An 11,588-nucleotide genomic window follows, 5' to 3' on the forward strand; every position below is an offset into this window, starting at 1 on the left:
ACATTTTTCAGGAAACCAGGACAAATAGTACCAGGCTCACAGTGCATGAATGGATGAGAACTGCTATAGAACTTAGTTATTTTGAGTTATGTAATAGATATTTTCAATTCTATAACATTCTTTTGAAACAGTTGTAAAACTACTATTTCTTTTTGTTGTTGATGAAAATTCTAGAATATTTGCTTTTCTAAAGTGCTTATGAATTAATGAAATTTTACTCTATGAACCTTATATCATTTCATTGTTTCTTTCTCATTAGAGAGTTTTTTGAAAGAAAATTTACTTTATCATTTAAATTTTTATGAAAATTTATCATATATTGAGGAAAGAAATATAAGGCGTTACAATTTTGGTATCAGAGCAGTTCATCCAGACCACATTGGGGTATGAGAGTAACATATCTATGTTGTGTAATAGATATACTAGAATATGAAATGATTATTTGCTAATATGACTTGTTAGATGTGAATTATGTGAACTAGATCTATCTATGTGTATGTGAATGACAAATTAATAAGTGATTTGAGTTTATTGCGAGATTAGAGCTATGACTGGTAGAGGTAGACCTGCTGGTGCTACAAATGAACTCCTGGAGCGCATGACCCAAGTCTTAGAGACTTTGGCACATAACCAGGAGGCTGAACTAACCGAGTATAGAGGACTTTCTTCTTTTACTAGGCATAACCCTCCAAAATTTGAGGAAAAGTTTGATCCTGAGGGAGCTCAGAGGTGGATAGCAGATGTGGAGAAGATTTTCCATGCCATGGGATGTAAAGAGGAGCAAAAGGTAACTTATGCTACTTATATGCTAAGTGGAGAAGCTGAGGACTGGTGGAGATTTGCTAGTCAAACTCTACTGCAATAAGATGGTTATATTCCTTGGGAGACATTTAAGGCAATCTTCCTGGGAAATTATTTCCCTAGAGATTTAAAGAAACAAAAGGCTAGGGAGTTCCTTAAGTTGAAACAAGGAAACATATCTGTAGGTGAATATGTTGCTAAATTCCATGAATTGATGAATCTCTAGGGAAATTATTTTCCTAGAGATTTAAAGAAACAAAAGGCTAGGGAGTTCCTTAAGTTGAAACAAGGAAACATGTCTGTAGGTGAATATGTTGCTAAATTCCATGAATTGATGAAATACTGGCCTCACTATCAACATGATGATGAAGAGGAAGATTTATGCGCTCAATTTAAACATGGGCTAAGGCCAGATATTCGAGATCCCGTTAGTGTATTTCAACTGATAGATTTACCCACTCTAATGAGTAAATGCAGAATATTTGAAGCCAATACTAAGGGTAAGACGATGGATACTAGAATTGGTGGTCCTGTGAGGCAAGACCGAAGGCCTCCAAGATTTTCTAGAGGACCTTAATTTAGTCCAAATCAGTTTCAAGTGAAGGGGACTGTATCTCAAGAAGATAGTAATGGTGGCTCTGGTTCTTTCAAAAGGCCACTAAAATGTTTCAGGTGTGGTGGACCACATATTAAAAAGAATTGTCCTTAACTTCCACCAACATGTAACATTTGTGAGAAAATGTGACATTCTGCAAGTGTCTGTTGGTCTGCTCCACAAAAGAGTAGAAGCATGAGTGTGATACAAAGACCTGAATCTAGAGAAAGCACTGGAACAAAGTCAAATGTAAAAGGCAAAATTTTTGCTATGAGTGCAGCTGAGGCTTCAAAATCAGAGAAGCTTATTAGAGGTAAATGTTTCATAAAAAAACTGACTTTTAGATATGTTGTTTGATTGTGGTGCTATTTATTCCTTTATTTCTGTGGATTGTATGAGATGTCTAGAATTACCTGTATCTGAATTGTCTTGTGATGTTATTGTATCTACTCTTATGGGTAAGCCCGTAGCAACTTCTTCTGTGTGTTTAGGGTGTCCTATGATGGTATATGGTAAGAGTTTTAGTATAGATTTGATTTGTTTACCTCTTTCCCAACTTGATATAATTTTGGGAATGGATTGGTTGTCATCCAACCATGTTTTATTGGACTGTAAAGAGAAAATTTTGATTTTTGGTACTAAAGTATCAAAAAGTGCTAAACTCTTAAGTCCAGATTTGTTGGGAAATGTAATGAGTGCTAAGGCTTTCATGGTTCTATTTTCAATTGAGACTAAAAAGGAAATGAAGTCTGAGTATATCCCAATGGTTAGAGATTTTTTAGAAGTTTTCCCTGATGATGTTACAGAATTGCCACCGGAAAGAGAGATTGAGTTTACTATTGATCTCATTCCGGGAGCAAATCCTATTTCTATTACACCATATAGGATGTCACCAGTGGAGTTGGCTGAGGTAAAGAAATAGGTAGAAGAATTATTGCAGAAAATGTTTATAAGGCCAAGTGTGTCACCTTAGGGAGCACCTATTCTTTTGATGAAAAAGAAAGATGGGAGCATGAGGATATGTGTCGATTATAGGCAGTTGAATAAGGTAACAATAAAGAACAAGTATCATATTCCTCGAATTAATGACTTGATGGATCAGTTACGAGGAGCTTCTGTATTTTCAAAGATTGATTTGCGATCTGGTTATTATCAGATCAGAGTCAAGAATGAGGATATCCCCAAGATAACGTTTAGAACCCGCTATGGCCACTATGAGTATCTAGTTATGCCATTTGGTGTGACTAATACTCCTGCAGTATTCATAGACTATATGAATAGTATTTTTCATGAGTTTTTGGATAAATTCGTTGTAGTATTTATAGATGATATTCTGATTTATTCCAAGACTCATGAAGAACATGCAGAACACTTGAGAATTGTTTTGCAGATATTAAGAAAAAGTCAGTTGTATGCAAAATTCTCTAAGTGTGAATTTTAGTTACCACAAATCTAATTTTTGGGGCATGTGGTATCAAAAGATGGCATTATGTTGGATCCAGTAAAGGTGGAGGCAGTGGCTCAATGGCCAAGGCCTACTAATCCAACAGAAATTCGCAGTTTTCTGGGACTAGCTGACTATTGTAGGAAATTCATTGAAGGATTTTCTAAAATAGCTTTTCATTTGACGAAGTTAACAAGAAAAGGAAAGGAGTTTGTGTGGAATGAAGAGTGTGAAGCTAGTTTCCAAAAGCTGAAAGAATAGTTAACATCTGTCTCTATCTTAGTTTTGCCTAATCTAGAAAGAAGTTTGATGTGTATTGTGATGCATCTAGGTAAGGGCTTGGTTGTGTCTTGATGTAGGATGGAAGGGTAGTTGTTTATGCTTCGAGGCAGTTGCATCCTCATGAAGTTAATTATCCTACTTATGACCTAGAATTAGCCGCGGTAGTTTTTGCCCTTAAGATATGGAGACATTATCTATTCAGAGCGAGATTTGAGGTGTTTAGTGATCATAAGAGTTTGAAGTACTTGTTTGATCAAAAAGAGTTAAATATGAGGCAGAGAAGGTGGATGAAATTTTTTAAGGATTATGATTTTACATTGTCTTACCATCTTGGGAAGGCAAATGTTGTTGCTGATGCTTTAAGTAAGAAGTCCTTACATATGGCAAGTATGATGGTGAAATAATTAGAATTGATTGAGAAGTTTTGAGATATGAATTTGGCAGTGGAGGTGCGACCTCAGAGTTTGTATCTTGGGACTTTGATAATCAACAACGATTTCTTAGTTAGGGTTCGTGATGCCCAACAAGAAGATGTGTTCTTGCAGGAAATGATGAGGCAGAGGGGTGAAGGAAAGAATTTGGAGTTCCATTGTGATGCAAATGGATTGATTAAGTTCAAGAACCGTGTCTGTGTATTCCTTCCAATGATGAGCTTAAGTAGATGATACTTGAGGAAGCTCATAAAAGCAGAATGAGTTTTCATCCTGGTGCGACAAAAATGTATCAAGACCTCTGTAAGAATTTTTGGTGGAATAGAATGAAGAAGGATGTAGCTGAGTATGTAGCAAAGTGTTTAATTTGTCAAAAGGAGAAGGTAGAATATCAACGTTCACCTGGGATGTTGCAGCCATTAGAAATTCATGAGTGAAAGTGAGATAGTATTTCTGTGGATTTTGTATTTGGTATACCAAGAATCAAGAGTAGTCATGATGCAATTTGGGTGATAGTAGATAGATTGACTAAAGTAGTCATTTTCTTTCCATTAATATGAAGTACAAGTTGGAGAAATTAGCAGATATGTATGTGAGAGAGATAGTCAGATTGCATGGAGTGTCAACTAGTGTTGTGTCAGACAGAGATCCAAGGTTTACATCGAGATTTTGAAAGAGTCTGCAGAAAGCCTTGGGTACTAAGTTAAAACTTAGTTTAGCTTATCATACACAAACTGATGGTCAAACTGAAAGAACAATACAGTCCTTGGAGAATTTGTTAAGAGCTTGTGTGATGGAACATCAAGGAACTTAGGAGGAATGTCTACCTTTGGTAGAATTCATATATAATAACAATTATCATGCAAGCATTGGAATGGCTCCATTTGAGGCTCTGTATGGAAGGAAGTGTAGAACACCTTTGTGTTGGTATGAAACTAGAGAGGCGATCCTATATGCGCCAGATATGGTTCAAAAGCAACATGAGCAAATCAAATTGATTAGAGAAAAAATGAAAATAGTACAAGATAGGCAAAGGAGTTATTATGATAAGAGGAGAAAACCTTTGGAGTTTTAGGTAAGTGATCATGTGTTTTTGAAAATTTCACCTATAACTGAAGTTAAAATAGCTATAAAATCCAAGAAGTTATCTCCTAAATTTATTGGGTCATTTTAAGTGCTAAGTAAAGTTGGTCCTGTTGCTTATGAGATTGTTTTGCCTCCAAATCTCCCTGTATTTCATGTATCTCAGCTTAGAAAGTAAATTCCTGACCCTACTCATGTGATAGAACTTGATCCTGTTCAAGTGAGAGAGAATTTGTCATATGATGTACAACCAGTGAAAATTGTTGATCACCGTGTTAAAAAATTAAGGGGTAAAGATATTTCACTAGTTAAAGTAATATAGAATACTAGTGATGAAGAAGATGTAACGTGGAAAATTGAGAATAAGATGAAAGAATTATATCATGATCTTTTTGTAACTTAGCGAATTTCGGGGACGAAATTCTTTAAAAGAAGTGAGAATTGTAACATCTTGCACTTTGATTTAAATAAAATGAGGTTTATTAAAGTATAATTGGAATAGATTTGAGTAGAATTTATATTAAAAAAAATGTGAACAGTAAAACCGCCTATGAACAGTGTCGATGAACAGTAAAACTGCCTAAGAAATTAAGGGGTAAAGATATAGATACAATTGGAGCCCTTGTATGTAGACTTTAGAAATACAAAAGGTGTGTTGTGTAAAAAATGTAAAACAGAACTCAAATTGGAATAATTTACTCCATTTTTAAATATCAACCATGTTCAAATGAATAAATTAAAATAATGATAATTAAACTTTAAGTAATCATGTTAATATTTAAAAAAACTTAAAAATATCATAATGACAGTTTTTTTCTCTGATGCCTCCACCATAAAAAAAAATATATCTCTTCCCTGCTTCTCCCCTTTTTCTATTTACCTATGCTCTTCCTTTTTCTTTGATACCCTCTCCCTTTTGTTTTTTTGTTTTTGTTTTTTTGTGTTTTTTAATTTCAGTCTTTGATTCTGTTTTGATTTTTTCTTGTTCATACATAAAGGTTTGACATTTTTTTAATTTAAAATTTTTTTTAAAATTTGATCTCATTTTGAAATTCAAATTCAATTTGTTTTATATTTTTACTTTTGAAAAAATCACAATTTTTTTTTAAAATTCAAGGTAAAAAAATAAAACTATTCTAAGACAAAAAGTTGTAATTCTCAATCAACGACAAGGCCACAAAGGAATTGTTGGTAGGAAGAATGGCTCAATCTTCCTTGTTATTTGCATCTTTCATTTGTAGAAACAATTGACAGAGGGGTGAAGGAAAGTGCATGATTACAATTGCATTATTTTTTTGAAGAGCAATGCAAGCGAGAATAAACTATGAAATTTCAAACATTGTTTTTTTAGAACGATTCAAATTATTCTAATTATGCAAAGTGAAAGAAGTTGGATAACAGTTCTAAAGTGTTATGTTTCTGCTTGGGAAACACTGATCTTCTCGTATCTCCTTGGATAAGATGACGTCTTTCTTTGTACTGCTGACACCGTCTAACGTAGAAGGGTGTACCTACAAAAGATACTTCGATGATGAAGTCAGGTGTCGGTTTAGACAATAAATGTTATTTAATATTCAGAAGTCAACCCTTTACCTGTGCTTCCTACCTTCCTTTTATAGGCAATATTATGAGCTAATGAGCTTTATGAATTAGCATTGATTTTGGCCTTTTAATTAAAGTAAATAATGTTCTGATTATTACTCTTAATTGAATTAATTACCCTTTAACCTGATCGAGAGAGTATTCAGCTATTTAGGCCGAAGGGATACTCAATTTTCTTTGTCAGTAAATAAGACCAAATAATACCTTATCCAGTACATATTACTTAAAAAGTAGTTTTTATAGTTATTTTTTTAAACTACAAATTTAAAATTTATTTATTTTTTGTAAATTTTTATTACAAACTAAAATTCATTCATTGTTAGTTTAAACTCTAGTTTATATATTTAAAATCTAAAATTTCTTCTTTTATAAATTTTTTATCATTACAAACTAAAATTAATTTTTTATTTAATTAAAACTAAAATTTGTATAACATATATTATATAAAACATATTTTCATTCAAATTTTATAATTTAGTTAAATATAATATTAAAATTGTTACATTTGTTAATAAATCAGATTAATCCATCTTATATGAATATTATCAAATATTGATGTGACTGATTTAAAATTAAAAAAAGAACTAAACCAATATTTTGAATTAAACGAAAAAGTCCAAATCCGTCTGATGTAGAACAAAGCTAATGGGAAAGCTGCTGCGCCGCCGTGTGAAATGTGTAGGGATGAATGTTAAGTGGAACCCAATAATTAACGTGTTCATGGGGCCCCTTATTTTCTATTATGAACAGTACGTAAGCAGTCATCGATTTTTGTTTTTCTTGTTAATCATGTATCACGTGCTCATCATCCTCGTCATTGCAAGCAGGGCTGGGCACTGATTTCAAACCCAAATAGTCGAAGAAAAAAACATCAATACTTTAGAGTGATGCTTCAATTTCTAGATTACTTGTTCTTCATATGGGATGTTGCTCTTGTACTTGTGTGTCTCGTGTTCATATCTGTCTTCTCTCAAATCTGATCAGAATATCATATTTTGTATATCTTTTTAATATTTATTCAAATTCCTAAGTATTTTGTGGCAACAGTCATGCAGCAGTACTGCAGCGGCGCTGGCTACGTTGAATTCAAATTAAACACTTTGGAAAATCGTACTAAAATTTCATTTTCTTTAATTGGTTACCTTTTACGTTTCTAAAGAAGTAATATTGTGTTTATTTATTTAGTGTTAGATATACTCGGTGCTTACTGAAGTCCGAATGGGTGTTTCTACGAAACATCCACTTTATCGAATAGAATACGTCTCAGATATTTTTGGTATATCCATTCTACATTATTATTATTATTATTATTTAATTTTTACATCCACACAATTACGTGATATCATATATAAATTAATGAAATAAATAATAAAATTTTATTCGTTTTAAAATAATTAAACTAGCATATAAAACTTTTCATTTTTTATTTCAAACCTTTATTTTCATGTTAATATTATATTAATTCATATAGGAAAGTAATTAATTTAATTTAGTGTAACTTTAAAAATATTTAATTGAAATGTATTGCCATTGTACAAAAATTATATCTTCATTTAATTATGAATTATAATATTAGTAAAATTTATTTTTTATAGTGTTTAATTAAAATATTACACTATGCCAAAAGAGAGATTTAACGGGAGTAATATTAAAATCTTTATACAAATGAATGCTATAAAATACTGTAATATAATGTATCAAAGTTCTTTTGAGATAAAATGTAATAAATAATAATATTTATCATGTTTAATAGTTTTAAAAGCTTAAAAATGATTTTTGAAATCTATTACAATGTTCTAACTAAGTAAACCCTATAATGAATTTTATTTATTACAATATTTTTGTGTTTATCACCATAACAAATTTTATTTATTACAATGTTTATTAAACATTTTAATAAAATTTCAAATCTTTTTACTCGAAATAAGCAGCTTGATAGCACACTATTCAACAAACTTCTATTTCATTCAAATCCTAATTCTTATAGTATTTTTTTTAACTATGTGTGAGATTGAGTAAAAAAAAGACACATATAAAAAGTGCAAAAAACTTCTCTCTCTATCTCTCTCTCTCTCTCTCTCTTCTTGTTGTGTTTGAATTTAAGTTGTGATGAGTTTTTTTTTTTTTTTATAATTTCATGACTTTTGATAAGTTCATCATATTGTTAAGGCTTTGCCGTTGGGAACATATCCACTATTGTGATGGGAAGCTTCGTGGCTGGTTGCATGGAGACTCTTAGTATTTTTGAATATATAAAGTTGTAAAATGCTATAAAAATATGTCTAAAAATGTTATAACATAATATAGTAATTTATTGTATATATGTTAGGAAGTTGGCTCATTACAATGTGTGGACTATTTAGGTGGATGATTCAATGATAAATACATTCTGATTTTATGTCCCTAGTAAAATATTTAAATGTTTTGTTTTTGTTACATGGCGAAGGAGTTTAATTTTTGAGTTTGTGTGTATTATGTTCTTTTTATTTGGGTGATGAACCGGTCTAGTTTGTATCTGATTTTTTGACAACAATGTGAAATATATACCAACTTGCTGTGTTTTACTAGTTGAGGCTGTCCATTATATCTTGCTCGAGTATTTTTATTTTTATTTTTTGTACTTATTGTATTAATGATTATTGTTCTTTTGGTTTTCAAATAAAAGTTGACACTGTAAAGTTTTCATGTAAATAGTATATTAAATCAAATCCTTACATAATTAGATAATTTTTAACAAAATAATTTTATCTTAAAAATTAATTTTAAACTAAAAGCTCTTGTTATATATACATTATATTTACAGAAATTGAAGTTAATATAAAATATTAAAAATATTTCAATTATATTTTTAATTAATGTAAAATATTTTACCCAAAGTATTTTATAGTCAAGATAAGATTTGTTTCTCTCGACTCTAATATAGTAAAATACACATGAAATAATTGAACCTTAATTAATATGTTTGTTTCTATTTAAAATTAATATTGTAGATATAATAAGAGTAAATAAAAATAAAAATTATTTCATTCAAACAAAATATCAAAATTATAAATAAACACAACTTAGTTAGATCAATAATAATCTTTTTTAAGAAAAGTTAATTTAGTCCTTAAAAAATAAAAATATTATTAAATAAGTTTTTAAAGATTTAGATTACACAGCATAGAAAGTTTAGAGTTGATTTGCCACGACTTTGTCCCCAACGGTCCACACAGACACAGTACTCTGCTATTGAAGATGTAGCAATATATTGATTATAAATAGAGCATATTTGCATGGCGTAGATCCCATTCGAGTTCACAAAGCATATTTCAAACATTTGTTTTTCACCCAAATGGAAACCCCTTTAATATCCTCCCTTCGAATTAGTGTTGAAAAGACAAAGGGGAAACTATTCGCCTCAAGTTTTGACCCCTACTCTTTTGTATGTCCTTCTGCTTATGACACTGCATGGTTAGCAATGATACCTCATACCCATAACCCTTTCCAACCCATGTTCAAAAATTGCTTAGACTGGATCCTCAACAACCAAAACCAAGAAGGGTTTTGGGGTGAGTGTGATGCCTTTGGCAAACCCACCTTGGAATCGCTTCCTGCAACTCTTGCTTCCATGATTGCACTCAAAAAGTGGAACACCGGTGCAATTGTGATAGACAGAGGTTCTATGTTACTTTAAAGTTTTTCAAATGAGCTTTGTTATATTTCTTATTTTTTTTTCTCTTAATTATAATTTTGTAAACAAAACATTAAATAAAAAAGGCCATACATTTATTATGTTAAAATTATAAAATATATTTAATAATTAAGAAGATTTAATAACTCTATTTTTGTTGGGATAAAGCTTGAATGGCCTCTTTTTCTAAAATATTTGAAGTAATTTTATATTTAAAACACTCTTATTTACATTCTATTTGCATTCTATTTGATGTGTTGCTAATATATAATACGGATGTAGTTGACTTCCATTCTTTTAAATGTTTCTGCCATTTTTTACCTCAGGTTTGGAATTCATTGAAGCAAATACTGAGAAGCTGCTAAAGGAAATGGATAATGATTTCCCACGATGGTTTACTATTGTTTTCCCTGCCATGGTTGAACTTTCAAAGAGTGTTGGTTTAGAAATTGTGTTCCCAGATACAGTGACGGAGAGAGTGTCTAACATCTTTCGCGATCAGCAAAATCTGCTTGACAAGTACTTTATTCAATCCTTCCAATTTTTTTGTTCATTTTCTCACAACAAAGAAATTATCATACACTTTGCTAAGTGCTAATAACTTTAAATTGGAATGAACAGGGAGGAACTTGTTGGGCAGCATTGCTTCCCAACATTGTTATTATATCTTGAAGCTTTGCCCCCTTCTTATGCTGTGAGTGAAGAATATATATGTAGCGCTCTGGGTGATGATGGTTCACTATTCCAATCTCCTTCAGCTACTGCAAAAGCATTCATGGCTACTGGGAAAATTGAGTGTCTGGCCTATTTACAGTCCATAATTCAGAGATGCCCCAATGGAGGTTTGGACTTTATTTTAATTTGTCTCAACCAAATTATAAACAAATTACAAACCGTTAAATTGACTCAATGGACAAGTAAAAGAATTGCATGAGGGTAGGGTATAATTGATATTGTAAATATATGCTAATAGTTCATATTATCAAATAATTTCATTATCGTAAAAAAAAAATTGATGTATGCCACACCCAAACACACGAAGAGATAAATTATTAGCGTAGATCTATATTATATAAACTAATAATTTAATTGGTATAAAATAAAATCTATATCAGTCGAAGCAAGTTAAACGTCCAACTGTTGCTAAATGAATTTGTATTTTCGTAATGATAATTAGCTTTATATATATATATGAAATTATGTTGCTGCAGTTCCACAGACATATCCATTGGATGAGGACCTCATAAGGCTCTGCATGGTAAACCAATTACGAAGGTTAGGGTTGGCTGAGCACTTTGTTGAGGAGATTGAAGAAATGTTAACAAAAGTCTACAGGTAAATGCCGCAGTGATCTAGAGACTATGAGTAGCGTACACAGATCCAGACCAGTTATGTTTGTATGAAGTGCTATTTTAGAAAACAAATAATTGAAACTGAAAAAAACAAAAAAGAAGAAAACTCTAATTAAAACAAGATCTAGAAGCTCTAAACCAGTATTTTCTCGTTTCACCAGCTGAAAGTAATTTTATTTAATCATTTTTCATCTTAATTTCTAGATTGCTTAACTTGCACCAAAAAAATTGCTTGAATACATGGTAACGCAAAATTAATTTCTATGATCATATTTTCATTAAAATTCCATTAAATAAAAAGATTTAAGTAAAAACTTATAAATGC

The 11,588-nt window shown here is 31.1% G+C and overlaps 2 protein-coding genes across 2 annotated transcripts in view; both read left to right on the top strand.

Moving 5' to 3' along the window:
* The first annotated feature begins 547 nt into the window (after positions 1–547).
* LOC113859894 lies at positions 548–1,378 on the top strand. Its single transcript, XM_027492558.1, has 2 exons — positions 548–787; positions 1,028–1,378. Exons 1-2 carry the CDS (start codon positions 548–550, stop codon positions 1,376–1,378), a joined length of 591 nt encoding a protein of 196 aa, XP_027348359.1.
* An 8,194-nt stretch (positions 1,379–9,572) lies between these two features.
* Positions 9,573–11,588, top strand: part of LOC113859895 ((E,E)-geranyllinalool synthase-like) — a 7,013-nt gene continuing 4,997 nt past the window's right edge. Inside the window, exons 1-4 of the mRNA XM_027492559.1 lie at positions 9,573–9,897; positions 10,238–10,430; positions 10,533–10,753; positions 11,123–11,246. Of these exons, the coding sequence (XP_027348360.1) occupies positions 9,573–9,897; positions 10,238–10,430; positions 10,533–10,753; positions 11,123–11,246 (863 nt within the window). The remainder of the gene's footprint in view (positions 9,898–10,237; positions 10,431–10,532; positions 10,754–11,122; positions 11,247–11,588) is intronic.

This window comes from Abrus precatorius, unplaced genomic scaffold (assembly GCF_003935025.1).
Source record: "Abrus precatorius isolate BTA unplaced genomic scaffold, Abrus_2018 Scaffold2, whole genome shotgun sequence".
Lineage (NCBI taxonomy): Eukaryota > Viridiplantae > Streptophyta > Magnoliopsida > Fabales > Fabaceae > Abrus > Abrus precatorius.